This window comes from Apis mellifera, linkage group LG2, assembly GCF_003254395.2.
Source record: "Apis mellifera strain DH4 linkage group LG2, Amel_HAv3.1, whole genome shotgun sequence".
NCBI lineage: Eukaryota > Metazoa > Arthropoda > Insecta > Hymenoptera > Apidae > Apis > Apis mellifera.
Genome location: NC_037639.1, coordinates 4,813,151 through 4,840,892, shown reverse-complemented (window position 1 = coordinate 4,840,892; position 27,742 = coordinate 4,813,151). Strand labels below are relative to the sequence as shown.

The 27,742-nt window shown below is 22.0% G+C and overlaps 8 protein-coding genes across 12 annotated transcripts in view; 2 read left to right on the top strand and 6 right to left on the bottom strand.

Annotated features, from left to right (window-relative positions):
- Window positions 1-1,703, top strand: part of LOC411348 (thyroid receptor-interacting protein 11) — a 58,341-nt gene extending 56,638 nt beyond the window's left edge. For all 5 annotated transcript variants that reach the window (XM_026446395.1, XM_006560431.3, XM_394822.7 and 2 more), the window contains 4 exons: window positions 208-289; window positions 469-658; window positions 961-1,056; window positions 1,130-1,703. In XM_026446395.1, coding sequence (XP_026302180.1) covers window positions 208-289; window positions 469-658; window positions 961-1,056; window positions 1,130-1,282 — 521 coding nt within the window. In that variant the 3' untranslated portion in view covers window positions 1,283-1,703. The remainder of the gene's footprint in view (window positions 1-207; window positions 290-468; window positions 659-960; window positions 1,057-1,129) is intronic.
- An 846-nt stretch (window positions 1,704-2,549) lies between these two features.
- Window positions 2,550-3,427, bottom strand: LOC724488 (protein lethal(2)essential for life). Its single transcript, XM_001120194.5, has one exon. It carries the CDS (start codon window positions 3,290-3,292, stop codon window positions 2,702-2,704), a length of 591 nt encoding a protein of 196 aa, XP_001120194.1. The 5' UTR covers window positions 3,293-3,427; the 3' UTR covers window positions 2,550-2,701.
- A 2,389-nt stretch (window positions 3,428-5,816) lies between these two features.
- LOC724449 (protein lethal(2)essential for life) lies at window positions 5,817-6,957 on the bottom strand. The gene has a single exon (XM_001120137.4). The coding sequence runs from the start codon at window positions 6,729-6,731 to the stop codon at window positions 6,018-6,020; it is 714 nt and encodes a 237-aa protein (XP_001120137.1). The 5' UTR covers window positions 6,732-6,957; the 3' UTR covers window positions 5,817-6,017.
- Window positions 6,958-8,315: 1,358 nt separating this feature from the next.
- On the bottom strand, window positions 8,316-9,589 carry LOC724405 (protein lethal(2)essential for life). Its single transcript, XM_003249641.4, has one exon. It carries the CDS (start codon window positions 9,450-9,452, stop codon window positions 8,871-8,873), a length of 582 nt encoding a protein of 193 aa, XP_003249689.1. The 5' UTR covers window positions 9,453-9,589; the 3' UTR covers window positions 8,316-8,870.
- Window positions 9,590-10,999: 1,410 nt separating this feature from the next.
- LOC724367 (protein lethal(2)essential for life) lies at window positions 11,000-11,967 on the bottom strand. Its single transcript, XM_001120006.5, has one exon. It carries the CDS (start codon window positions 11,806-11,808, stop codon window positions 11,176-11,178), a length of 633 nt encoding a protein of 210 aa, XP_001120006.2. The 5' UTR covers window positions 11,809-11,967; the 3' UTR covers window positions 11,000-11,175.
- A 2,835-nt stretch (window positions 11,968-14,802) lies between these two features.
- Window positions 14,803-20,301, top strand: LOC410087. The gene is made up of 4 exons (XM_026439152.1): window positions 14,803-15,227; window positions 15,439-15,683; window positions 17,344-17,598; window positions 19,417-20,301. The coding sequence occupies exons 1-4, from the start codon at window positions 14,918-14,920 to the stop codon at window positions 20,074-20,076; spliced, it is 1,470 nt and encodes a 489-aa protein (XP_026294937.1). The 5' UTR covers window positions 14,803-14,917; the 3' UTR covers window positions 20,077-20,301.
- Window positions 16,712-17,747, bottom strand: LOC724274 (protein lethal(2)essential for life). Its single transcript, XM_001119884.5, has one exon. It carries the CDS (start codon window positions 17,609-17,611, stop codon window positions 17,027-17,029), a length of 585 nt encoding a protein of 194 aa, XP_001119884.1. The 5' UTR covers window positions 17,612-17,747; the 3' UTR covers window positions 16,712-17,026.
- Window positions 20,302-21,190: 889 nt separating the features above from the next.
- LOC100576174 lies at window positions 21,191-22,014 on the bottom strand. Its single transcript, XM_003249640.4, has 3 exons — window positions 21,805-22,014; window positions 21,587-21,721; window positions 21,191-21,489 (listed from the first exon to the last, which is right to left on the bottom strand). The coding sequence occupies exons 1-3, from the start codon at window positions 21,857-21,859 to the stop codon at window positions 21,212-21,214; spliced, it is 468 nt and encodes a 155-aa protein (XP_003249688.1). The 5' UTR covers window positions 21,860-22,014; the 3' UTR covers window positions 21,191-21,211.
- Between the last annotated feature and the right edge of the window lie 5,728 nt (window positions 22,015-27,742).

Here is a 27,742-nt window from a genome sequence, read left to right as displayed (position 1 = left end):
CTTTACAACGCTGGAATGCACATGTATAGAAATGAAACATCCAACATTCTAAACTTTCTTTTAAATGGTTAATAATTTTACTGAAATTGCATTTTTAAACGTATTATTATTCATTGATAATATTGTAAAAATTATTCTTTGATATTTACACATTACTAATTTTGTTTTTATCTCTGTTTCTTATAATGATTTATCATACATTTATAGTGGACCGATTAACGAATCTCGTAAACACTGCAGATCAAAGAATAGAAGAGGCAAAACAAAGTGGAGAGGGAAAAGTTGATAAGTTAGTATCTATTTCATATATTTATAAATATTACTTTCATTCAATTTTCAAATTCTAATTATGATCAAATTACATTATAATTACAACTTGCAAATTAATATTTAAATTTATCAATTACTTTATATATAATATCAGAAAAATTTTAGTTAATTACATAATCAAACAATTATTTTTTTCAGAACTCTCATTAAAAATCTTTTATTGGGTTACTTGTCTTCATCAGCAGCAGATAAATCTTCGGTCCTTAGAGTGTTTTCCACAATTTTAGATTTCAACGAAACGGAAAAGGATAAAGCAGGATTGAATAACACTATCGGACAAAATAGTTGGTTTTCTCGTTTAAATAGCGGATCTACAGTTCCTAATAAAGTAAATTAATTTTTCTTCTTAATATTATAATTAATTTTAATACATGAAATTATTAATCCACGTAAATGCATAACTATTATATATAACATATAACTAATAATATAATTAAATTATTTTTCTTTATATAATATATTAATGGGTTTTATAATTAAATTTAATATTACGAAATATCGATTTAACATTCTTTGTATATATATATAAGTATATATATATACTTATATAAGCATTTATATGAAGTATAATTATAATTATATAATTATATAATTGTATAATTGTATAAATATACAAATTATGTTATTTAGAATCAAGAAGCATCCTTGTCAGCAGCATTCATTAGATTTCTAGAGAACGAATCGAAACCTAAACCACAGTTACCCGCATTACCAATTCAAACACCGGTAAGAACAAAAATTAATTTTTATTTTCATTTATTTTCAAAGTTTTGTCATCTAATGATTGTTTTTCTTCTAGCCATTACCACGGCCTGGTCATAGTAGACAACATTCAACTTCATCTACGCAATCTACTTCATTACTTTCCAATGTAAATTTACCAACATTCCCGGATTTTATTCCAGCCAGAAATACAGGATCTATTTTGAAAGAAGTATTGAAAGACAGCTGATATTAACAATTTCGATATATTTTATGTTTTGTAAATTTTAAGATTATAGCGGAAAAAATGTTTAAATAAGATATGTTTATCGAATTTCCACTCAATAAGAGTATACAAAAAAAAAATAATAATAATAATAATTATGAGATATTAATTATGCGTTTTTATAAAAGAAAAACCGATGTTTATAACATATATTTGTCAATGAATTGTTAATAATAATTATGCATTGCTTCCTTAACATCGATTTTTCTATATAAAAAATATAATCTAAATAATTGTAAAAAGTCTTATTAGTAAAAATTATATGTAATACTTCATGGTGCTTGCGACATAAACGTTTAACGTCGATTCAAAAATTCAATTTTTCTTATTGACAATAATTAAGTATTGTACATTGGAAAAATATGTTATAATAATTAATATAAAATGAAAGTTTTGTCAATTCAAGATAATCCGTAATTATACTGTTTTATTAGAAGCATTTAGATAAAAACTCCTACAACGAATGAAATACTAAATAGGATATATTTGCAGTATTAAATTCTTTCATGTTTTGTGTCATTTGTAAAAATCGTATTAAATATTATATTTTTATTTGTTCTTTACAAAACAAAAAATATTAAATTTAATGTAATATAATTTAAAATTTGATAGCCACTATAATTACAGATTTTATTTATATTTGTAATTTTAAATATTATATATAATGCTCTGAGATAAAATACTTAAGCTTGAATTAGTTTTACATTAATTGTACATAAAGTCGTGTATTAAAAAACAAAATGGTGGGCTAGCAATAAATAATAAATTATAAATTAATATTACATACATTACATTTTTGAGTTACATTGCTTAAAATTTTTAATAAGAATTGCAAATATATATATAATCTTTTACAAATCTATTTTTATTATATAGATTTGTATGAAAATATTTCAAATATATAAAGAAATTATTACATTTTGTAAATTATTTATTAAAATGATTTTGAAAAATTTATAATATATTATGAACAAAAAGTAATATTTATTTTTTAGATAGTTATTAGTTTCAATTGATTATTATTATTTATTTTTTATTATCCTAAAATAATGAAATCCTGAATTCTCTCAAATTATATGCATATATATATACACATTATTCTAAAAATAGTATGTTGAAATATGAATATCCATAAATTTAACATTGCATAATCTAAAGAAGACATTCGATATATTAAAATAACTGAAGGATATTTTAAATGAAAAAAGGACATAAAAAAAAAAACTCAAGATTATATTTTATCGAATATTTATTTTAAAAAAAATTTTAATCTATATTACAAAAATCGAATTAAATAAATGACAAAATAGACAACTTTAGAAATATGAAAGCAGTAAGAAGCAGGAACACAATATTATCAATAATTCAACATGTTTTCTGATTCTAATTTTCTTCTTTCTTCTCTTCTTTCTTCTCCTCCGTGTTTTCCTTCAATGCCGGTTTACCCGTCTGCTCGATGGTGATATTTCTTTCGTTCTGGATCTTTGGTTGCTCCTTCCTAGGTGCAGTAATGTTCAATACACCATCCGATGATAAACTAGATGTTACTTGATCAATATCGCATTGCTCAGGAATCATATATCTTCTGGTGAACTGTCTCGAAATCCAACCATGCTCATCTTGTTTTTCTTCATGTTTCCCCTCGACGACAACACACTTGTCGACGATTTTGACATTAATTTCATCTGGTTTAAATTGCTGAACATCCAAAATTACTTGGAACTTATCTTTATCCGCTTTCACAGTTGATGTGCCTCCTCCTTCATTTTTTCGCAGAAGTTCACCCCAAGGTCTATAATATATCAATGGATTTCTTAATCTTTGGTTACGATTGGGTAAGATATATTGATCAAGAATGTTTGAATTCAATAATTGCTCGGGATATAATCCCAAACCAAAATTTTGATCAAGTAGTCGATGAGGACGATCCAAATCTTCCCACCAATCAGAGAACAGCAATGGAATCAGAGACATTTTAGCTGAATTTGATTTTTGATATAGTAATGTCTTAAGTCACAGACTTTTTCGAAATGTTCACTTTTAATGTTTACAATAAGCTTGTCAAGCTTCTCTCTCGAGTGTTTTCTGTATACTGCTATTACTGATCGCGGCGCACGTATTTATAGCACCGGCTACCGATAGGTGGAGTGTCCAGAACATTCTATTATTTGCGAACATTTTCGAGAAAATACTATATTTTATTTATCTAGAAAGATCTTTTTAGATATTTATATTGTCTATAGAGACTTGAAGTATTGAATTATATGCAATAATTATACATATAACAAACAAATTTAACAATTTAACAATTAAAAGGAATCCTTTGCTGTGCAATCGTAAAACACCCGGCATATTAAAATATATATTATACAAAACATCGAATGTCATTCTTTTCATTTATTATTTCTATCTTTTATTTCTAGAATATTTTATCTCGCAGAATATTTAAATATTTTATGATATTAATTTTTTCCAGTAATTTTTTTTCTAGCAAGACAATTATTTTATAAAAAATTCCTTATTTTTTTAGATTTATCTCTTGATATAATATCAATGATTTGATGCATTTTTATCATGAAATTCTCGATATGTCTACAAAATGTTTTAACTTAAATGTATTATAAATATAATGAAAAAAATATTAAAAAATATCATATTTTATATATGTAATATATATAAGTATACAATATTACTATATACTAACATATAAATTTTAGCGAATATCATAGAAAATAATATCTATATTAAAAACATATTAAACGCATTTTTTCCATAAAAATTTATATTTTTATAATTTTCAACATTAATGTTGAAAATATAGAAATTATTAAATTAATCTTATTTTCAATTTAGATTAAAAACTTTTAAATTTCAAAATATTCGTGATAATATATGATCTTGATATAAATATACCTACATATAAAATCTGTATGAATAACTTCAGCCAACAGATTATTACACGAATAATATTTTCAACATATTCTATTAAAATCTAACTAACTCATACTTATTATTAATAACATCTATTTTTTGTTTTATATTTTTTAAATAAAAATAATATTGAAATAATATTGATTTTTTTAAACTAAGCTCTATTATTTTAAATACATTATAAAAATCTATTAGAATTTTAGTCTTATTTAAAATACTTATGTGAATTTGTATGAATATGTGTACTATCGATCTTTAGGCTAGTTTTATTCACTGTGTTTGCAATCTATTCTTGCACAGTATAAAATTGATCCTTCTCGGTGCTTCTAAGCTACCATCTTATACGTACAGTTCGTCACAAAAATATCTGATCATTTGCATATGTATTTCGTATTACTTTTTAACATACAATTTTTATATATATATTTTTCTATATATAAATAATTAGAACAATATTATATAATTTTTTAAGTAATATATTTAAATTAATTAATCAAATTAATTAATAAACTTAATAAATAAAAAAATTATATATTTTTTCCACATAATTATTATGATGAATATATATTAATAATTATTTAAAATATAATAATAATTTTTTCAAATTGCATTGATCAATTTATTTTTGAATCAAATTTCTTCATATTATTTATATAAATTAATAAATATAAAATATTTTCATGTTTAATAAATTTGTCACAAAATTTTCAATGTATCATAATACGTTTTTCAACAAACATTGAATTAAATTATTATTATAGTGCAAAATAATAAACATTTGTTGAAAATATTATAAATTTTAATTATTTTTTTCTCTATTATAAAATGTATTTATAGTATAAAATGTATACATTTAAAAACAAATGTATACTCTTAAATATTTTTATGATTAACTGTACATATATGGATGCAAGCTCACATAAGTACACGTAAATATGATTATCATTAATCAGGTCAGCGTTCGCTAAAAAATTCTGGATGTTTCTGGATGTTTCTGGATGTTTCTGGATGTTTCTGTTATAAGATAAAATATATAATTATTTTTAACAGTTAACAAGTATTGTTAACTAAATGAGAAATCTCAACCTCTAATAAAAGATTCAATTTATTAATTTCGCATAAAAATATTTATTCTTTATTAAATAAAAAAATATCATTTCAATACATATACATAAATATATATGTATTACATCAATTTATTTATTAAGATATAAGAAAAATTAAGATATTTTATATTTGAAAATATAATATATTTGAAAATAGAAAATAACTTATGAGAAAATAATTTTTTTTATCAATTAAAATATGTTTGAATATTTTTAGAATAATTTTTTAAAATTGTCTTGTGATAGATATTTAATAATAATGGAAAGAAAAAGAGCAAATAAATAAGAATTATTTTTTTTTAACAATTTTTTAAAATTGTTTTAAAATATATTATCTATTATATGCATGTCTAAAAATTGGAAAGGGGAAAAGAAGATAACAATTTTTGAATAATTGATTGAATTTTATTATCATCTTGTGGAATATTATCATGGAAAGGAAGAAAATAAACAAACAAAAGTTTAAATCAAATAAAGTTTCTTTATTACTTTATTAAAGAAATAATTAATACAATATTTGTCTTCAATTTTGTACTTGTGCATGTAAAGTTTAATATACATATAAGTTTTATATAATGTTTTATAATACTATAAATTATGTTTATTGTGGTGGAAAAAATTAAAATTAATTAAGATGAAAATAAAAAAATAATGAACATGACTTATACACCTTTACTGCCCTTTTTACAACGCTGATGTTGTTGATGTTGTTGGTTTTGTAATTGTTGATTTTGCTGTGATTGTGATTGTGATTGTTCTCGTTGTGGAATTTGTTGTTCTCTTTGTGATTCAGAAACGTCATTTGAAGAATCGTCAAAATTAGTCAAAGCTGGTTCACCTGTATAATGTACCTTCACTGTTCTCTCATTTGATCTAGATTGTAAAGGTTCTTTTCTTGGTGCCGTAATAGATAAGATACCGTCGGAAGACAAATGTGATTCTACTTGATTGATATCACATTGTGACGGTACGATATATTTTCTGACAAATTGTCTGGATACCCAACCATGTTCATCCCTTTTTTCTTCGTGTTTAGCTTCGATGACAACTTTCTGATCTACTACTTTAACAGTAATTTCTTCCGGTGCAAACTGTGATACATCCAATGTCACTTGAAATTTGTCTTTATCAGCTTGAACAATAGATGCACCGCGACCATGCCTTTTGTTGAAAGCCTTCAAGAATGGATGATGATTATGACGATGATGTCTTCTGCCGCGTTTATGTGGTCGATATAGCAGAACTTCTGAACCAAGTGAATCTAGATCATTAAAATCATCTAGATCTATTGCTGTGCCAAAATGTTGATCCCAAAGACGATGAGGTCGGTCTAGATCTTCCCACCAGTCGGAAAACATCATTGGTATTAATGACATTGTGCAAGTATTTTCAATATCCAATTCAAACTGTAGTTTATGTTGTTAGGAATGTTTCCCCACTTTCCGAATATAATTAATTTAAATGCTTCACTAACAAATTATTAAAATGCTTTACCTTTGTTATTAATTTTATGAAACGTATAAATTACTGATTTATTTGCAGCTGATTAATCGTAGTACTGTTATATCGTTCATACGTCGACATCAACTGTCGGCAACTAGGTAGTTCTCTTTTATACATATTTGTTGCGCACTAAGGAAAATGGTGGGGATAGAACCACCGCGCGCATTCGAGAAGACCCTGGAAAATGTCGAGTTGCCCTTGAATACAATCGTCGTTTTCGTATCTTAGATCAGTTTTGTATAGCAACTTGCGCAATATAACGTAACTTAACCATAGCATGTACGTTTTATGTTTAACGCCACTGTCTATGAAAACCGTGTTACTATGTATACCTATTCTAATATAAGAACAAGTTCTTTAACGTAATAATGTCTTTAGACGCTTAAGAATGTTTTTAGATGTCAAATCGACTCTTCTGATAGAAATAAATTATGATATTTTATAAAATTTTTTGACATGATATGATTGTATATAATATGATATATTGCACAATATTTTGTTATGAATCATAAATGTGATATGTTTAATATGCTGTATCATAAGCTTAAAAGTAACAGTATATTTTTACTTTTCAGATAAATCATATCTTTAAAATGATAAAAGAAAAGATAAAAAATTTAATTACATTTATTTTTTATTAATAAAATTCTATAATTCTTTAATTATATAACATTTAATAATAAATTTAATAAATAAAAATTAATAATATTTTATAAAAGCATTTTGGATATATATTGATTTCTTAAAATTTTTCATTTAAAGGTTATTAAATTTTGAATTTAATAAATTATTTTGATATCTGCATATTTCCGTTTATATGACGTTTTTTCCTGAAAAAGAAAATTATATAATTCATATGGTAAACAATAAGAGAAATAAAAAAATTTTAAATATAATAGAGGATTATGTGAAAATTTGTTATAATATAAATAAATAGTTTTTAAATTTATTTTAAATTATATAGAACATCATTTACATTTATAAATGTGAAGAAAAATTATAAAATTGATATTTACAAAATAATTTTAATGATTAAACAACATATTAAAAATAAAACAATGTAATATTATTTATTTGATATAATTATTTGATTTAATTCCAATATATTTAATAATAGAGAAAGATAAAATAAAATACAATATTTTCTTGAAATAATTCTTGCAATAATTAAATCATTAATTAATATAATCATTAATAATATTATCATTAAATCTAATCTTATTGATTACATCTATTTACATGCAAATGCTTCTTATGAAGCATGAAAATATATATATATAATATTAATTAATATGAATATGTAATTTATTATTTAATAAATACATCTAAAATAATAATTACATCTAAAATTACGTCTATTAGAGTTAATATTTTCTTAATGATAACATACATCTATAAGTATTTTTTAAATTTGATAATTTGAACTAATTATAATTTTCACATGTTAAAAAACAAACTTGCATTTATCAAATAAATGCAATAAAAATAAAATCTACTTTCTTTACTTTCTTCACGATCATTTAGATTTGTTTTACAATTACAATAAATTTCGATATATTATCCACCGCTTATAAAACTTTACACATACAGTAACAACTTTCATACATAGTACACAGGATCAATATCATCATTTGCCATCACATCATTAAAGAGATAGAAACATATTAAAAGGATATAAATAAAATAAAATAAAAAAATATTCGAAGACAATACAAAATATTACAAAATGACGAATAGAAATAAATTTAATATACTTATTCATATATAAAAATAAAATTATTTAAAATAATGGATAATATCATATGTATTCAACAAATTTTGTACTTTACACGTACAAGAAGATTCGCGCAACGAATAATAGCTATACACATCTAAATACGTTTAAGACGTATTTAATACGTAAATATGTTTAATTTTTTTCATATAACACTAAATAAATATTTCCGGTAAGAGCTGGAAACAGTAAAGGTGATAAAAATCACTGGATTATTCCGTATTGAGACTTCGAGTTATTACTCCACGTCCTCCTCTTTCTCTTTTCTTTCCTCATTTTGCGCATCGCACGGTTTCCCAGTATGTTCAATGTTAATTACCCTTTCGCCTTCCGAAATGACTTTTTGCTTGCGTGGTACAATAATCGAAAGGACACCGTCAGATGAAAGTTTCGAGGACGCTTGATCGATGTCGCATTGTTCAGGAATTATGTATTTCCTCATGAATTGCCTGGAAATCCAGCCATGCTCGTCCTCTTTCTCTTCATGCTTTGCTTCGACAATCACGAAACGGTCGACAACTTTAACATTGATTTCCTCGGGTGAGAATTGTTGGACATCCAGATCCACACGGAACTGGCTTTTGTCAGCTGTCACCGTTGATGCACCACCTTCGCTTTTGCGCAACAATTCACCCCATGGTCTGTAATAGTCCATGTGCAATTTTGGACTCGTTTTTTGCGGTAGGAAATCGTACACGTGCATGATTTTCGAGCCCAGATTCTCTGGATTGATTCTAACTCTAAGATTCGGATTTATAGTGGAATGAGCACGTTCCATATTCTCCCATAAGTAAGGAAGAAGCAAACTTTCCAGATTCATTTTAGATTTGCGAAACTAATTCGAGCTACGTAGACTAGAACTTGATGTTGAACTTTGGCTCTTTGATTTAAAATAATCGATTAGTTTGTGATAGATTCACTGTTCCACACGGACTGCTGTATTTCTCGACATGACCGTAGCATATAAAGGAAGGCGCTTCAATCGAACGAATCAGCACCTAAAAATTTTACAAGCAGGCGCAATGCGAAATTTTTGGAAAATAATAAAACTAAATAAATTATTAAGTATATAACTTAAATATTATTTATCATTATTTTAACTAATGTTTTATTTCATTATCATTGAATATTTGATCAATGAAATTTATGAAATTCTTATGATTTATAATTTATAAATAAAATTTAATAAATTGAAATCGAAAATATATTATTATAAAAATGTTTAACAAATTTCTCGTAGTTTGTAAAAGAAGAATGATCTTATAGCTTAATATTCAAATTTAGATAATATATTTTATATTTTGATATAATATAAATCTATCAAGTAATAATAATTTTTAAATTTTTTATATTACAACACTATCAATTAATAACTTTTATTTTTTATACTAATAATATTATTTTATTTAAAAAAAACTATATTTATATGTAAATTGAATTATACAAAACTTGCAATTCAAAGGATTTTAATGATATTTTCAAATAAAACCCTAGAAATGCGGTTTATTAATAATCAATATGCGTGATATATATATACATCACTGAGATTCAATATACATATAAGGTTTAATGCAAGTATTGGCGTTCTGTCCGCAGTATGATCTTACTTACGAGTTTGCGCGTAATGCACAACACATGCAAGATTGCCTCCTAAATTTTGGCGCGAAATAATTAAAATATGCTCATGTATCGAAATGTCTTATATTGTAATATGTTATATTAACAAGTTAATTATAAATTTTTCTGATCATACTGCGCCTATTTTTAAAATCTTTAATAATCTTTAAAATTATTAGAATTTGTATTGTATAAAAGACAATTAAGATATTATTTGTTTAGAATATTGAAATGAATTAAATGTAATAATAAAAAAATAATGAAATAATAAAAAAAAGCTATAAGAAGAAGAATAAATATAATACCCTTATTGTACTATGTAAGTTTCCAGTTTCTCATCCTCTTGCATCTTGTTTAATGGCAAAATGAGATGTAATCTATCTGCCATATATGGATATTCTATTGTTAAAGAGGATAGGTATACAATGAAATCGTGTAAAATATTTTTATATTTTCACAAAGAGCCATCTTGTTTCGTAATAATACGTATTTTTAATGGAAAATATTTCACAATTATAATTATTTATTCGTCCACAAGAAATAAATTTTAAAAATCTTAATATTTTATATCTTTTTTACTTATTTTAACAACAAATATGTAATTTAAAAATTCGCAAAAAAAAATTTTTAGAACGAAATAGAATAAATCTTTAAAAAGAATTAACAAATATCAGATAAAATTATCCAAAAATTAGTTTTTAATAGTTTATTATAGAAAATAAAGGAATTAGTAGAAATTACACAATAGAATATTATTAAAGTTTTTTTTTTATTAAAAAATTATGAAAAAAATGAACAATATTTTATAACAAAAGTTCATAACGTAATTATCATTCAATCATCATTAATTATAATAAAAAACAGTCTATACATATTAACATAGAAATAAATTAGAGGAAAATTATAAGGATAAAAAAAATTTAATTTTATTTTTTCTCTGGATTTTCTATCAGCTCCTGATTTTCATTCTCAGAGACTGGTTTCTTCTCGTCAGCTGTTTGCTCTTTCGAATCAGCATGAAGAGCTGGTTTCCCCGTGAACTCGACTTTGATGTTCCTCTCGTTCAAGTTTTCTTCAATCTGCTTCAATGGGGCCGTGATTATTAATATGCCATCGGAGGACACACTCGATGTCAATTTCTCTTCATCCACTTGTTCGGGTAACAAGTATTTTCTTATAAACTGTCTCGAGATCAAACCGTGCTCGTCTTTCTTTTCCTCGTGTTTCGCCTCTACCACGACCAATCGATTGATCAGTTTCACGTTGATCTCCTCCGGTTTAAATTGTTGGATGTCGAGTATCACTTTAAACGTGTCTTTGTCCGCTGTAATGGTCGACGTGCCACCCCCGTCACGTCGCAAAAACTCGGACAATGGCCGATAGTAGAAATCCAGCATAGCTCTGTTGTTTAACGGCGAATATATTCTCGAATCGATCGAACTGGGAAAGATTAATTGTTCAGGATACAGGCCCATGCCAAAATTTTGATCCCAGATACGATGTGGACGATCCAAATCTGCCCACCAGGCAGAAAATAACAGCGGCAACAATGACATCATGTGTGTTCAGTCAGAATTCAAGATCCTCGATCGATATTCTCTTTTAATAGTTGAAAAATTTGTAATCGAAATTCACGTGTTTATACTCTTGAAGAAATGGATGCAGCGTATCTCTTCTCACCGATGTGTCCAATGTTTGAAGTTCAACTGGAGTTCTGTCTCAGCGTCCGCTATTTATGTATGGCTGAGTATCGTTGTAGTGGTGCGTCGTCTATACGCAGGAGTTTCGAGAAGTTACTAGGCTAAGAACAGAAATGCAATTCTCATAATTTGTTTTATCATTTTTGAGCCGATCAAATGATGATCGATATTTGTGTCATTTTGTTGTAATACTTACGAATTTAGATACGATGTTGTAATACTTACGAATTTAGATACGATTGATCGAATCGTATTACTTTTGTTTACATTTCTTTCACGTATTACGAGAATTTTAACATTGCACTGTTCAAAAAATTATATTTATTATACTTCAAATTATTTTATTATTGAAATTAATAACATTAAGATAATATAATAAACGTATCAATAATTACGTATCAAATACGTAAGTGAAAAGATGGTCATTGATCTTATTTTTCTTTATCGTGAATATAAAGAAATATATATATTTTAGAAAATAAAATTTAGTATCATAATTTATAATTAATTTTGTGGAAAATTTTATTATTATATAAAAGTTTTATATATATATTTGTATTTAAAATAAAAAAATCATTTAATAGGATATATTATTTTACATTTATTTTATTAAGATTGAATTATTTCATTAAAGCTCTTATAATTTATAACTTGTCAAATATGAAACTATTGGAATTTTCTGGTAAGTTCCAGAAATTCGAGAAATATATTACCTTATGTAGTCCATTATAAATTTGATGAATGGTAAGTGAATCATTCTTACGTATGTAGAACGTTATTCAATGATAATGCAATGATGATGCAAATACGTGTACTTGTATCAATCACTTATGAATCAAAAACATGAGAAATCAATAATTTTATATTTATTTTATATCACTATAAGAATTTCTAGAATTTTCTACATTATATACATTATAAAAGATATTATAATAAAATATGTCATTTAAATAACATATTTTTATTGATTATAAAAATTTAATATCTGATTTTTATATTTTAAATAAAAATTTTTATATTTATTAAAATTATAATGTTAATGTATTGATTTTAGTATTAAAGAGTTAAATATATTTTTATTATAATATATTATTTATATATTATTAAATATGCATTTAGAAAATTCTAACTTTGCATGATGTGATGCGATTTATTATAATTAATAAACAAAAGCTAGATGTAAAATGAAATACCAGTAATATACACGTGATTATAAAAACTTTTTAATTAAAAACAATAATTTTCAATAATATATCGCATCTCTCATAATGAGATGTTAATCTATGATAATTTTATTTTTATATATATTGTTTGTATTATTTGCTCGATGATAATCGAGTAAAAAATATGCAATTTATTGTGACAACTTTAATCGTTTTTATTTTAAATTTCGAAAAATATATATTCTATATTTTGAATCATATATTATTAAATATATCAAATGTAATTATCAGAAATTATTTTAAACTCTTTCAACTTTTTGAGAATTATTATCTCATATATGCTTAAAAATAATAGTACATCAATTTCTTATGGATACATACATAAATACATGTATAAATTATTTATCTTAAGCATTTTAAAATATTTTCTATTTCCTTAGTTTAATAAAAATAATTTGAATAATAGTTACGACTAAACAGTTAAAAAAAAAATTATCTTTTTTTGATTTTAATTTATTCATATTTGAAAATACATAAATAAATTAATATTGAGGAATAAAGTTCAACGATCGTGTTTATATACAGACATATTTATACATATCTATGCAAATGCATATGCATATAGAAATGTTATGTAACATTGCGCACGGTCACGGTTTCCTTCGAGAACTTGTTTGAAAAGATCGATACAAACCAGTACATGATAACATTATTATGCGTTACTAAAATACTAAATTTGAATGGGAAAAAAATACTATTTAATATTTAAAAAAAAATTAATGAGATAACATAAGAAAAAGAAAACATATTTATTATAATAATGTTTAATATTATATCTCACAGCTCTTAAAAATTATAAAATTATTATATGAAAACCATACAAAATAAGGAAATTAACAAATTAATGATTTATCTATCTTTTTTGTTTAATAAGATTTTATTAAATAATTCTATACAATATATGACAGTACATAACAATACACGACAATATATATTTTATATAAACATTATATAACAAATATGTAAATATCGTTAATTAAATAGTTAATTTATATTTTTATTTTTAGATATGACAAAAATAAATGTCTTACATATATATAGAAACTAAACTTGTATATCTATCTACTATAAAGCTGATGCAATATTGTTAGGCTTTAAGCAGACAATGATGCAATTTATATGGAGAGGTAAAGGTGATGTGATTCTATACAAAATAAAATGACGAAACTTTTGTTAATAAGCATAAAATCTGAAAAAGTAAATTCATATACAAGTGTGAATCATGAATTAATTTCAGACTTTTATGAAAAATTTATTGCAATATGACTTCGTACATTTCTTCTATTCTAATAATGTATTCTAAATAATTTTAAATCGTATAATAACATTCTAAAGTTTTTTTTTTTTTAAATATATTTATTTTTATCTTTCTTTTAAATTTTTTCAAGGAAATATTAACGATAAAGAAATAACAAATAGAAAAAATTTAATTCTCGCTCGAAAATATTTTGCTTTTTTTTTATTAATTTGTAACTATAAATAATCATGACATATAGATATGACGTTACGTCATTGATCGATTTAGAAATTTCTAGAAAGATCCAAAAAATATTCTAGAATTTTCACGAAAATTTCAGTCGTCATTTCACGCGCGTCTAAAGACCCCCTCATTGAGTATATATAAAGTTGCGCTGTCGGCATACGCTGTCAGTATACAGAGATCGAGTGACGAGTGCGCACGTATTTCCGCATTGATAACAAAGTTAATTCTTTCAAGAAAGTGTGAAGAAAAGTAGAAATTCAAAATGAGGAGAGGAATGACATTAATTCCAAGATTGTTTTCCCATTGGTGGGAAGCATTGGAACAACCACATCGATTATTGGATCAACATTTTGGAAGAGGATTGCGAGCAGATCAACTTTTTCCTTCGATACCATTCAGATCATTTCCTTATAATTTTTCTCGACCATGGATAGATTGGGAACGAGAGGAAGATTGTGGTTGGTCCATAATGAGAAATGACAAAGACAAATTTCGAGTGATTCTTGACGTGCAGCAATTCAAACCAGAAGAAATAAATGTCAAAGTTATTGACAATTTCATTGTTGTTGAAGGTAAGTTTTTTTAATGCAAATAGAATATTTTGAATGTTATGGAAAAATTATATGAAAATATATAAAAAAAAAAATAAGAATATAATGATTATATGCATATTGCGCGCTATTTTTATAGCGTTGCAACATGTATAAAAGTAATAATTTTAATACAATGAATATGAACATTTCGCACATATATTATAAATTTTATTAAATCTTATTTTTACAGGAAAACATGAAGACAAGGCAGATGATCACGGTTTAATCTCCAGACACTTCGTTAGAAAATATTTAGTACCAGATCAATGTGATCCTGAGAAAGCTGCAAGTAGTTTGTCTACAGATGGTATTTTAACGATAACAGCACCATTAAGACCTGAAGCTGCTGAAAGTAAACGGGAAAAAACTATAAAAATCGAACAAACGGGGAAACCTATGGTAGAAGATGAACCTGAAAAAATAAAACAAACACAATAGGAAATGAATTAATTTTGTACATTTAGTATTTTTGTGTGTTTTTATTTTTTACTGTATTCATTAGTGTACAGATAATTATAATTATTTTTATATATGTATATATATATATTCGAAAGATGTTTGTTTGTGATGAAGAATAAATGATATGTAAATATATTATAAAAAATAGTGTAATATTTCAGTATTACTTATACAACCTGTATTCCTTGTACTAAATTTTAATTAATTACAAAGAATTCTTTATTAATACGTATACGTTTTGCATATATACATATACATTACATATACATTTTATTTGTTTAACAGAGATTATTTTAATATGTATTTCTTTTTTAAGTGCAAATATTGTAATAAGAATTTAATACCATTTAAATTTTATTATTTAAATTTAAAATTTTGATATTATTGATTAATTATCTATTTTATAAATTCTTATGAATTTTTTAATAAATGTGCTAAAACTTTTAAGAATGGAAGGAAGAAAAATATATTAGAAAATATACATATTAAAAATTATAATATTATAATTAATAAACATGATTTATATTTATATTTGTACATCTATTGAAATCAAATAATATTTTTAAATTGTGATATCGTTCCTTGTATATATTTTATCATGAAATTTGACATTACATATTGTATTTTCGAAATTCATAAAAGAAATTAACTCTTAGATTTTTTTTTTTTTAAAGAAAAAATTCTTTAAAAAAAATATTATGCACAAACATTGTGCGTGCTAAGAATTCTAATCTTAATTAAAGAATAATATTTGCAATGGTTTTTATTAACAATTACAAATAATATGTATTTTGGATAATGTTTATTTTTTAAATAATACAATAACGAATTTTTAATTACATGCTAAAATTTGATATTTTTTATTAAAAGATTTTCAAATAAGATATGTATCTTATTATAACTTGTTATTATATTTGTTATAATTTTCAAAAGTTTAGGAATTAAACTTATGTTCAGATTTTCAATAGAAAGAATTGAAAACTAGGAATGATAAGAAGATAAAATTCACAAAAAATAAATATAATATTTAATTACAAATCTATTAAAACATAAAAAAAAATTACATAAATCTTATAAATCTATATTGGCAGAAATAATTATGTAACATATACATATATATATATATATTTATATATTTACGTAGTTATGAAAATAATATACATGAAAAAAATAAAATAACTATTCACAATATATATTACATCACATTTTTAATAATACTATAATAATTTTAAATGTTACGATAGGAATTTAATTGTAATTCAACAATAATAATTGTATTAGGAAATTTCATAAATGGCAGAAATATCTAATTGAAACTTTTATTTCTTCTCTTCGTTTTCTTCATTTTGATTCTGCTGCTGTTTAGGTGGTTTCGTCTGGATTGCTGGTTTACCGGTTTGCTCAATTTTGATTACTCGTTCATTCTCTACATTTCCTTGATCCTTCCTTGGAGCAGTGATAGTGAGAACGCCATCAGATGATAACTTCGATGAGACTTGTTCAAGATCACATTGCTCTGGAATCAGATATTTTCTGACGAACTGACGTGAAATCCAACCGTGCTCGTCGCGTTTTTCCTCATGCTTTGCCGTAACAACGACAAATTTATCAACGACCTTAACATCAATTTCATGAGGTTCAAACTGTTGAACGTCAAGTACAACTTGGAATTTATCTTTATCTGCCTGAACAGTTGAACTGCCTCTGTCACCACGAAACAGTTCAGCCCAATTCGGTCTGGAGATATAAACGTTTCCTCTTCGTGGTTGTAAACATAACTCCAATCGGCTCGGTGATAACAATTGTTCCGGATAAAGGCCTAATCCGAAATTCTGGTCCAAGAGGCGGTGCGGGCGATCCAGAGTCTCCCACCAATCAGAGAATAACAAAGGTACCAATGACATTTTGCGACAATTTAATTTAACAAATGTATTAATAGTGTCTAATGCTTTTATCTAGTGAAATTGAGTGAAATTCACTCAAACTTGCGATCTTCACTGTTTGATTGCTAACAAAATACTGACGATAGCGGTTCTTATCGGCCGTATTTATACATGAATTTGCGCAGTCGCGAAACTTCAAGAGAATTCGAGAACGGAGCAACTATTGAGTGGACACTGTATAATACATACATATGTATATCTAGGTTAACAGTCAGAGAGAGTTTATTATATGTGAAATTAAAATTTTTCATATTATAAAATATGTACGTATATAATTCAAATATCTATGATAAGAATTAAATAAATAACTTGCATTTTCATTTAAATATAATATACTTAAGTATTTAAGTTAAATATAGTTTACAATAAACTGTACAATAATATTATTTAAAATTTATTAATAAATTTAGTACTATAATATTTACATTACATATAATTTATTTGAAAAAAAAAAAAAAGTTTCTATAAAAATATATAAACATTTTTCATCTTACTTAAATTTAAGATTTTTATAATAATGATAGTAATGATAGTATAATGATAGTAATTTCTTCAAAATTGTTTATTAAATATGTAAATTTTATGTATATATGATGATTACATATAATGGATTTATTTAATACATATGTATTATTTCTAGAAAATTCAGTAGAGAAAATTTTTTAACTGGAAATATATTCAGTTAGATCAGATTAGAAAAATAAAAGAGATTAAAAAAATAAACTATCATAAAACATTTAAAATTGTAAATCAAAAGATATATAAAAATGAATATTAATTAGTTATTGAATATATCACAAATTTCAAATAAATTCTTATAAATTTCAAGAAAATTAATTCATTTATCAATTATTTAATATTTTTTTATTAAAAAAATATAGTTTCTAAATTTAAAATTATTAACTATTAATAATTGTTATTTGATTAATTTAATTTTGATTTTAATTTCAATAATTTATTCTTGTTTGATGTAATAGCATTATCATAAAGTCAAGAAATATTGGAAATAAAATATTTCTTTAAATAAATATGTTTATAACTATTGAAATTTGATTTTAACAAAATTGTCAATGATGAAAATAGTCAAATTTTAATTAAAATAATATTGAAATTTTGTTTAAAATTATATAAAACATTAAGTATTTTTTTAAGTCATTTAAACACAATTTTTATACATTTTTTACAATATATTGTCAAAGTATAAAAATAATATAATATAACAAAATAAAAATCTTATATATAATATTTTATAAGATTTTTTTAATGTAAAATGAATTATTATGTAAAATTAATATATGTATATATATTATACAATATATTTTATAGAATAGAAGATTCATGAAGATTCAAAATTATACAATTTTATTTACATGAGCTAGTTGCTAATTGAATGTTCGCGCTTCTTTAAGCAGATAGAAACAATATTTTAAAATAGTTCTTATTTTATTTAAAATAATTAATTAAAAGTTAAAAATTAATATTTTGGCAATTAAAATCTTTCTATTTTCTATTTAGAAAATTCGATTTCCAGAAAACTCTATATGTTTCTTGATTATCGTTACCCCCACTTTTCATGGCGTATGAAATATATATTCGCGCGTAGGAATCATTATAATAGAATTCGAACGAAACTATTGCATAAACATTTAGCCAAACATCTTATTGTAGTCAAGCAGTACGTGAGTGAATAAAAAAGCTTTATAAAAGAAAAGAAAATTTTAAGTGAATTATTTTATATATATATTTTTATTATATATATAGATTAAATTTATTTTGAAATTAAAAGAAAAACAATGTCTTTTTTGCCGGTACTTCTTAACTGGGGGGAGGATTTGAAGACACCTTATTATCCCTTTGACCAGCTTCTTGGACTTCCATTGAGTTCTGAAGATTTATCAACATCTTTCTTTCCTGACGATACTGATATTTTAATGCTAAGACCTCGTCGCTGTTTTCGCAGATATCAGCCTTATAAAAGAATTATAGATCGTACATCCAGTGGAACATCTACAATACAAGCTGATAAAAATAAATTTCAAGTATCATTAGATGTTCAACAATTTGCTCCAGAAGAAATGACTGTTAAAGTTGTAGGAAAGAATGTAGTTGTCGAAGGCAAACATGAAGAAAAACAGGATGAACATGGATGGATATCCAGGCATTTTGTACGAAAGTATATTGTACCAGAACAATGTGATATTGATCAATTAAAATCAAATTTATCTTCTGATGGAATATTGATGATCACTGCACCAAGAAAAGAGATTGATCCAACATCAAAGAATGAAAGAATTATTAAAATTCAAATTACAGGAAAACCTGCTTTAAGAGATGATACAAAACCAATTGAAAAACAAAAGGAAAATCAAGTTCAGAAGAATCCCATATCACAAAGAGGACAAGAACATATAGTAAAAGCTGCTTAGGAAAATAATTTATTGTAAAATTGTTATAACAACAATTTTCTTAGTATTTTATGTTGCATATATAATTAACTTAAAGCTCAACTAAATTCTTTATCTAAATCTATCTTATATTTTCTAATAAAATAAGCAATTTAATTTTAATTTTTCATATTTTAAATTTAAGTGTGATCTAGTTGAATAACAAACTAAATTTGTAAAATAAACATTTCTCATTTTTATAAGTTATTCATATATTATTTAAGATTCATTTGTCATAAACATGTTTTTTAATAAAACTGTTACTGTTTTTGTATAATTTTAAATTAAATATATATATCCCATAATTTTATAATTTCATGTATCATTTTCAAATATAAATAAATATAACAAATTTTAAGATAATATTTTTATTGGATTATACATATAAAAATTAACATTTAATATTTAATAAATTTAAAAAATTATTTTTTTATTTAACAATGGACGGAATTTTAATATATATCTATTAAAGAAATTTAAAAATATTTATATTATTGGCTGATGAAAAAATAGTAAATTTAGTAATATATATTATATATAAATTAAGCAATTTAGTTTTAATTTTTCAATACAATTGATTATATAATATAATGTGTTCTCAGTATTGTTTAATGTTTTAATGTGATATTACTTTATATAAAAATAGCATTAATTTAATTTCTTTTAATTTATAAAAAGATTCTTATGGACGGAATAAATATGACATAATTAGATATTGTATATCTAAGAATAGATTTTATATTATATTATTTTTATAATATTATGAATTTACTATTTGAAGCTAAATGTATTTTTTTGTATAGTATGTAGAAAAATTTAAAGATAGGAATATAAATATCAAATTTAAAACATTAATATCAAATTTTTTGTTGATTTTGATTATTATCATTGAATTTTATGTTGAATTGATATTTTTCATTTTTAAATGCTTATTTACACTATGTACAAAAATTACAAATACTAAGTTGTATCAAAATTTAACTGCATGCAGGTACTAATATAAGTAAATGCACTTAATTTAATTTTATAAAAAAAAAACTTTGATAATATTTATATAATATTAAATATTAAATATTATATAATATAAATATTTAATATTTAATATTTCATAAATGTTTTATATTGCAAATTGTATTCCAATACCTATAAATAACAATAGTATTGAAATATTAATATTATTAGAACTATTACATCTATGATCAAAATAACAGAAACACCATGTTACTTCATCATAATAATCTCTGTGAATATCTAATTGCCAAATAGAATTATTTACATAATGTCCTAATCTGACATCTTTTGCAGCTGGGCGACAACCTTCATATCGATCAGCTGGAATATCTGTTCTAAAACTACGAACAGAGCTTAAACAATCACGTGTTATCATGGTTTCAGCTGAAATATATATTTGATAATTAATTAATAAATTTTATATATGGTTAATTATCTAGAATTCTATATAGATTCTACATAGATTATAGAAAAAATTTACCTCCTTTTCTTTCAATAATTTTTACACATTTATCATCATATTCTGGACATGTTTCTCCCCAATACCATAACCAATTCAAAAGTGTGCCACACCCAGGATGATTGCTATCACAGCGATAACAATATAAGCTTTCTCCTAAACATGCAAATATATATTATAAAAATAATATTTGAAGATAGATTAACTATATCTTTTGCATAATAATAATTTAATTATACCTTGATTAATTAATAAAGTTAATAAAATAACAATCAGAAAAATTAATTTGTTCATTTTAACAATGATTTTAAATAATTCTATAACTTAATAATTCTATTTTCTTGGTAGCAATTTAATATATAGTACAATATATACTGATAAAAAATATTTTAAATAATTTCTATACGAAGTTACAGCAACAGTTGTCAAATATACATAAGTAACATATATATGAATATAGATCTTCGCATAGAGAACATATGTTTTTTTTGTTGCCTAGTTGGTCACGCGTATTGTAAGATTCTAGTGATTTTTTGTATAAATTATATAATGATATATGTATAATAATTTTTTCATTGAGAATATAATTTTGATTAGTTTCTTTTTTAAACAAATAACATATCATATCATTTATAAATTTTTAATATTTTTAATATCGAATATATCAACATGATATATAATATATATATATATATATATATTTATAAAATATAAAGATAAAAAAATGAACATTTACAATATATATATATATATATATATATGTATAAAAAAATTGATTGAAATTAATAGATGATAATCAAAAGAATAATGAAAAAAAACAATAAAATTAGTTAATTATCAGATTTATTAAATTAAATGCATAAATTATAAAGACTAAATATAGGCAAGAAGAGCAAACAATGAAACAATGATAGAAATAGGATGAAAATTAAAAAATTAGCGCCATTTTAAAAATGTCATAAATGAAATAGATATATATAAAAATAAATAATAATGAAAAAAAAAAAAAAATAGAGAGTATAGAATAGAGAAATAGAGTAAGAATTGATCATTACTGCCATCTTTTGAGTAAAATCTTTGTCTAAAGCCAAAATCTTTCTCTTCAAAAAATGATTACAAACTAGATATAAAATAAATTGAAAAATATGGAAAGATAATTATTTCTTCCCATGAAGAAGTATGAAATATCAGTAATTTTAATAATAAAAAAATACAAAGAAAATTAAAATATTAATTAATTTTATCATATAATATTACAATTATAATAAATAAATTATTATATAAATAAAACTGATAATAATTTATTCGATAACAGAATATGAATAAAATTTCTTGAATCACTGAAATTACATTATGATTACATTTTGCTACAATGATTTTTTATAGGAGATTGATATAACATATAAAATTTGGCTCTCTGATTGGTTAGCAAATTCGATAATCGAAATCGGACTAAAAATTAAAGCATTACATAATATATTTTAATTACATTAATTAACAATATATTACATATATTAATAATAATAATTTTTAATTTAGTAATTATTTTGTTTCTGTATTTATATATTCTTTTATTATTTCATTTATTTATTGATTTATCGATTATCGATTTATTGATTCATTTATTTATATATTTTTTTGTATTATTCTATATATATATATATATGTATGCATCAATTTATTTATTTATTTATTTATTTATTCATATAATTATTTATTCATTCCTCTAATACTTAAATATTTTTATTTCTTCTTTTGTTTACTTATGTATTTGTTTATTTATAAATTTTTTATTCCCTCGTTTTTTTTTATTATTTATGTACTTATTATGTATTATTTATATAATTATTTATATAATTATTTATATATTTATTCAATTATTTTTTTTATAGATTTTGTTATAGACTTTGATTAGTTTATTTATATATGCATCAATTTATTTATTTCTTTATTTCCTCTTTTATTTATTTATTTATATATAGATTTTGTAAATTCATTTATTTTATTTATTTATCAATTTATTATTTTTTCTTATTTCATTTATTCATTTTCTTATATATTCATTCGTTTAGTTTCTTATTCGTTATTATATATATTCGTTTAGTTTTACTTCATCCGTTAATTTATTTTTTTATATAAATAAATAAAATTAATAAATTAATAAATAATTATACCATTAAATAAAAAATTAAATAAATTATTATATAAAATAAATAAATAAACAAATAAATTAAAAACAAATAACTAGATGGATAAAAAAATAAATAACATGAGTCAAATAAAGAAGTTTACAATAAAATCTATAAATAAATCAGTAAATAAATGAATGAAATAAATAAATAAGAAAATAAATGAAGAAAGAAATTGATGCATATATAAGTATCTAAAGTAAAGAAATTTGCAACAAAATATAATATCGATAAATAAATCTAAAAATCTAAAAATCCATAAATCGAATATTTATAAATAAAATTTATAAATATGACTTATAAATAAATCACCACACAAATAAATGAATAGATAAATAAATACATAAATAAATTCATAGACAAGTTACAAAACAAAAGTTTTCAACAATATTAATAAGTAAATTATAAAAAAATAAATAGAAAGAATAAATAAATATATAAATGATGCACATATTAAGTAAAATAAAGAAATATTTGTAATAATATTTACAAGTTAATTATTACAAAAATAAATAAGTTGTTGCATATATAGATGAACAAAAAAATTAATTTTGTGAATAATAAACAAAGTAATAAACAAAGTAATAAACAAAGTGATTCACACACAAGTGTAAATTATGAAGTTTGCAACAATGTTTATAAGTATTTTATTAAACAAATGAAAAGATAAGTAAATAAATAGTTAAATAAATTAATGCATATATAAATGAGTAAAAAAATTAAGTTTACAACAATGTTTATAAGTTTAAATCATTAAAAAAGTGAATAACTAAAGATATAAATCAATAAATTAAAGTAGGTATAATTATGCAGAACAATAAAATTTGTTACAGTATTTATTAAATCATTAGAAAGTTGAAAAAACAAAGAAAAAAATAAACAAACATATAGATATAAGTATAGAAAAGAATAAAAGTTTGTTATAATATGAATAAATATTTTATTAAAAAAATGAATAATTAAACAAATAAATAAATAAATTGATGTATGTATAATTGTGTAAAAAAATAAAATTTATTACAATGTTTACAACTAAATCATTAGAAAGTTGAATAAATAAAAAAATAAATCAAATGATAAATAATTAAAGAAAAGAATGACATTTATGACAATGTTTATAAATTAATCATTAAAAAAGTATATACAAATAAATTTAATGGTAAATAAATGAAAATATATTTGCTACAACATTTATAATTAAATCATATAATAAATCATTTAAAAAATATAATATTTTTATAATAACTATATAATTTTAATTTAATAATTTAGAATAACTAAACAAACACATAAATTAATGTACAATTATGTATAATTGTACAAAAACATAAAGTTTGCTACAATGTTTACAAATAAATTATTAGAAAGTTGAATAAAAAAAAAATAAATTAAATGATCAGTGATTGGACAAAAGAATGATGTTTGTAACAATTTTTATAAATTATTCATTAAAAAAGTATATAAATAAATAAATTAATTAATTCGTAAATAAATAAAGAAAAGAAACATGTCTGTACAAATATTTTTAATTAAATCATTAAAAAAATTAATGACTAAATAAAGCAATAACTTGATGTAAAAATAAATGTGCAAAAGAATGAAGTTTGGAAAAATTTATACAACTAAATCATTAGAAAATTCAATAAAAAAAAAATAAATTAAATAATCAGTGATTGAACAAAAGAATGCTTGCAACAATTTTTAGAAAATTGTTCATTAAAAGAGTGTATAAATAAATAAATGTATTTAATTATGAATAAATGAATAAAAGAATAATGTTTAGAAAAATATTTATAATTAAATCATTAAAAAAAGTAAATTATAAATGAAATATAATCACAATAATATAATATGTAATAAATGTCCAAAAGAATGAAGTTTGCTATATAGATTGCTAATATCAGAATTCATTAAGAAAATAAATAACTAAAGATATAAATAAATAAATTAAAGTAAGTATAATTGTGCAGAACAATAAAGTTTGCTAAGATGATTAAAATTAAATCATTAGAAAATTGAAGAAACAAACAAAAAAATAAATAAACTGATATAGGTGTGTGCAAAAAAATAAAGTTTGTTGTAATATGAATAAATATTTAATTAAAAAAATTAAAAAGTTATTTTTTGATTTACATAAAAAAATAAATTGATATATGTTCAATTATGCAAAAAAATAATGTTTGACACAATGTTTATAATTAAATCATTAAAAAGTTAAATAAAAAAAAAAATTAAATAATATGTGATTGAATAAAAGAATGATGTTTGCCATAATATTTATAAATTATTCATTGAAAAAGTAGATAAATAAACAAATAAAAGGTAAATAAATGAAAGTATGATTGCTACAATATTTATAATTAAATCATTATAAAGTTCAATAAAAAAGAAATAAATTAATTGCACAGTGATTGAATAACATAAAGTTTGCTACAATGTTTACAAGTAAATCACTATAAAGATGAATATAAAAGAAATAAATTAATTGATCAGTGATTGGACAAAGGAATGACACTTACAACAATGTTTATAAATTATTCATTAAAAGAGTGTATAAATAAATAAATTAATTAATTCATAAATAAATAAAGAAAAGAAACATGTTTGTACAAATATTTTTAATTAAATCATTAAAAAAATTAATGACTAAATAAAGCAATAACTTGATGTAAAAATAAATGTGTAAAAGAATGAAGTTTGGAAAAATTTACACAACTAAATCATTAGAAAGTTCAATAAAAAAAAAATAAATTAAATAATGAGTGATTGAACAAAAGAATGATGCTTGCAACAATTTTTATAAATTGTTCATTAAAAAAGTGTATAAATAAATAAATGAATTTAATTATGAATAAATGAATAAAAGAATAATGTTTAGAAAAATATTTATAATTAAATTATTAAAAAAAATAAATTATAACTGAAATAAAATAACAAGAAATAAATATGTAATAAATGTACAAAAGATTGAAGTTTGTTATACAGATTGCTAATATCAGAATTTCATTAAGAAAGTGAATAACTAAAGATATAAATAATTAAATTAAAATAAGTATAATTGTGCAGAACAATAATGTTTGTTAAGATGTTTAAAATTAAATCATTAGAAAATTGAATAAACAAACAAAAAAATAAATAAACTGATGTAAGTGTGTGCAAAAAATAAAGTTTGTTATAATATAAATAAATATTTTATTTAAAAAATGAATAAATTTTTTTTTTATATAAATAAAAAAATAAATTGATGTATGTATAATTGTACAGAAACATAAAATTTGCTACAATGTTCACAACTAAATCATTAGAAAGTTGAATAAAAAAAAAATAAATTAAATTTCTATGATTGAACAAAAGATTGATAAGTAATAATGTTCACAAATTATTTATTAAAAAAGAGTATAAATAAATAAATAAATAAATAAATGATAAATAAATGAACAAGAGAATCATGTTTGTACAATATTAACAATATTTATTAATTACAATAAATTAAATCATTAAAAAAAATTAATAACTAAATAAATCAATAAATAAATTGATGTAAAAATAAATATGGAAAAGAAATTTACTAGAGTATGTACAAGTATTTCATTAAAAAAGTAAGCACTATTTATATAATAAGTGAGTGATTATTTAAATAACTAAACTATATTTTTTTTAACTAATTTATATAAATATATAAATTAAAATTAGATATAATTGTGCAAAACAATAAAGTTTTTATAATGTTTACAAATCATTAAAAAGTTAAACAAACAAAGAAGTAAATAAATAAACTGATGTATAGGTATGCATAAAAATGAAGTTTGTTTTAATATGTATAAATATTTCATTAAAAAAATGAATACATATATAAATAAATAATAAATTGTGTAAAAGAATAAAGTTTGCAATAATGTTAATAATTAAATCATTAGAAAGTTGAATAAACAAATAAATAAATTAAATGACAAATGAATGAATAAAGGAATGATATTTGTAACAGTTT

Coding starts and splice junctions, on each gene's coding strand:
- LOC724488 (XM_001120194.5), bottom strand. CDS start 3,292: ATGTCTCTGATTCCATTGCTGTTCTCTGATTGGTGGGAAGATTTGGAT.
- LOC410087 (XM_026439152.1), top strand. CDS start 14,918: ATGAGGAGAGGAATGACATTAATTCCAAGATTGTTTTCCCATTGGTGG. Junction 15,684..17,343: donor AAAAAATAAAACAAACACAA/TAGGAAATGAAT, acceptor CAATTTCATGAG/GTTCAAACTGTTGAACGTCA. Junction 17,599..19,416: donor CCAATCAGAGAATAACAAAG/GTACCAATGACA, acceptor TATATAGATTAA/ATTTATTTTGAAATTAAAAG.
- LOC724405 (XM_003249641.4), bottom strand. CDS start 9,452: ATGAATCTGGAAAGTTTGCTTCTTCCTTACTTATGGGAGAATATGGAA.
- LOC724367 (XM_001120006.5), bottom strand. CDS start 11,808: ATGATGTCATTGTTGCCGCTGTTATTTTCTGCCTGGTGGGCAGATTTG.
- LOC724449 (XM_001120137.4), bottom strand. CDS start 6,731: ATGTCATTAATACCAATGATGTTTTCCGACTGGTGGGAAGATCTAGAC.
- LOC100576174 (XM_003249640.4), bottom strand. CDS start 21,859: ATGAACAAATTAATTTTTCTGATTGTTATTTTATTAACTTTATTAATT. Junction 21,722..21,804: donor AACTTTATTAATTAATCAAG/GTATAATTAAAT, acceptor TTGCATGTTTAG/GAGAAAGCTTATATTGTTAT. Junction 21,490..21,586: donor AATTATTGAAAGAAAAGGAG/GTAAATTTTTTC, acceptor TATATATTTCAG/CTGAAACCATGATAACACGT.
- LOC724274 (XM_001119884.5), bottom strand. CDS start 17,611: ATGTCATTGGTACCTTTGTTATTCTCTGATTGGTGGGAGACTCTGGAT.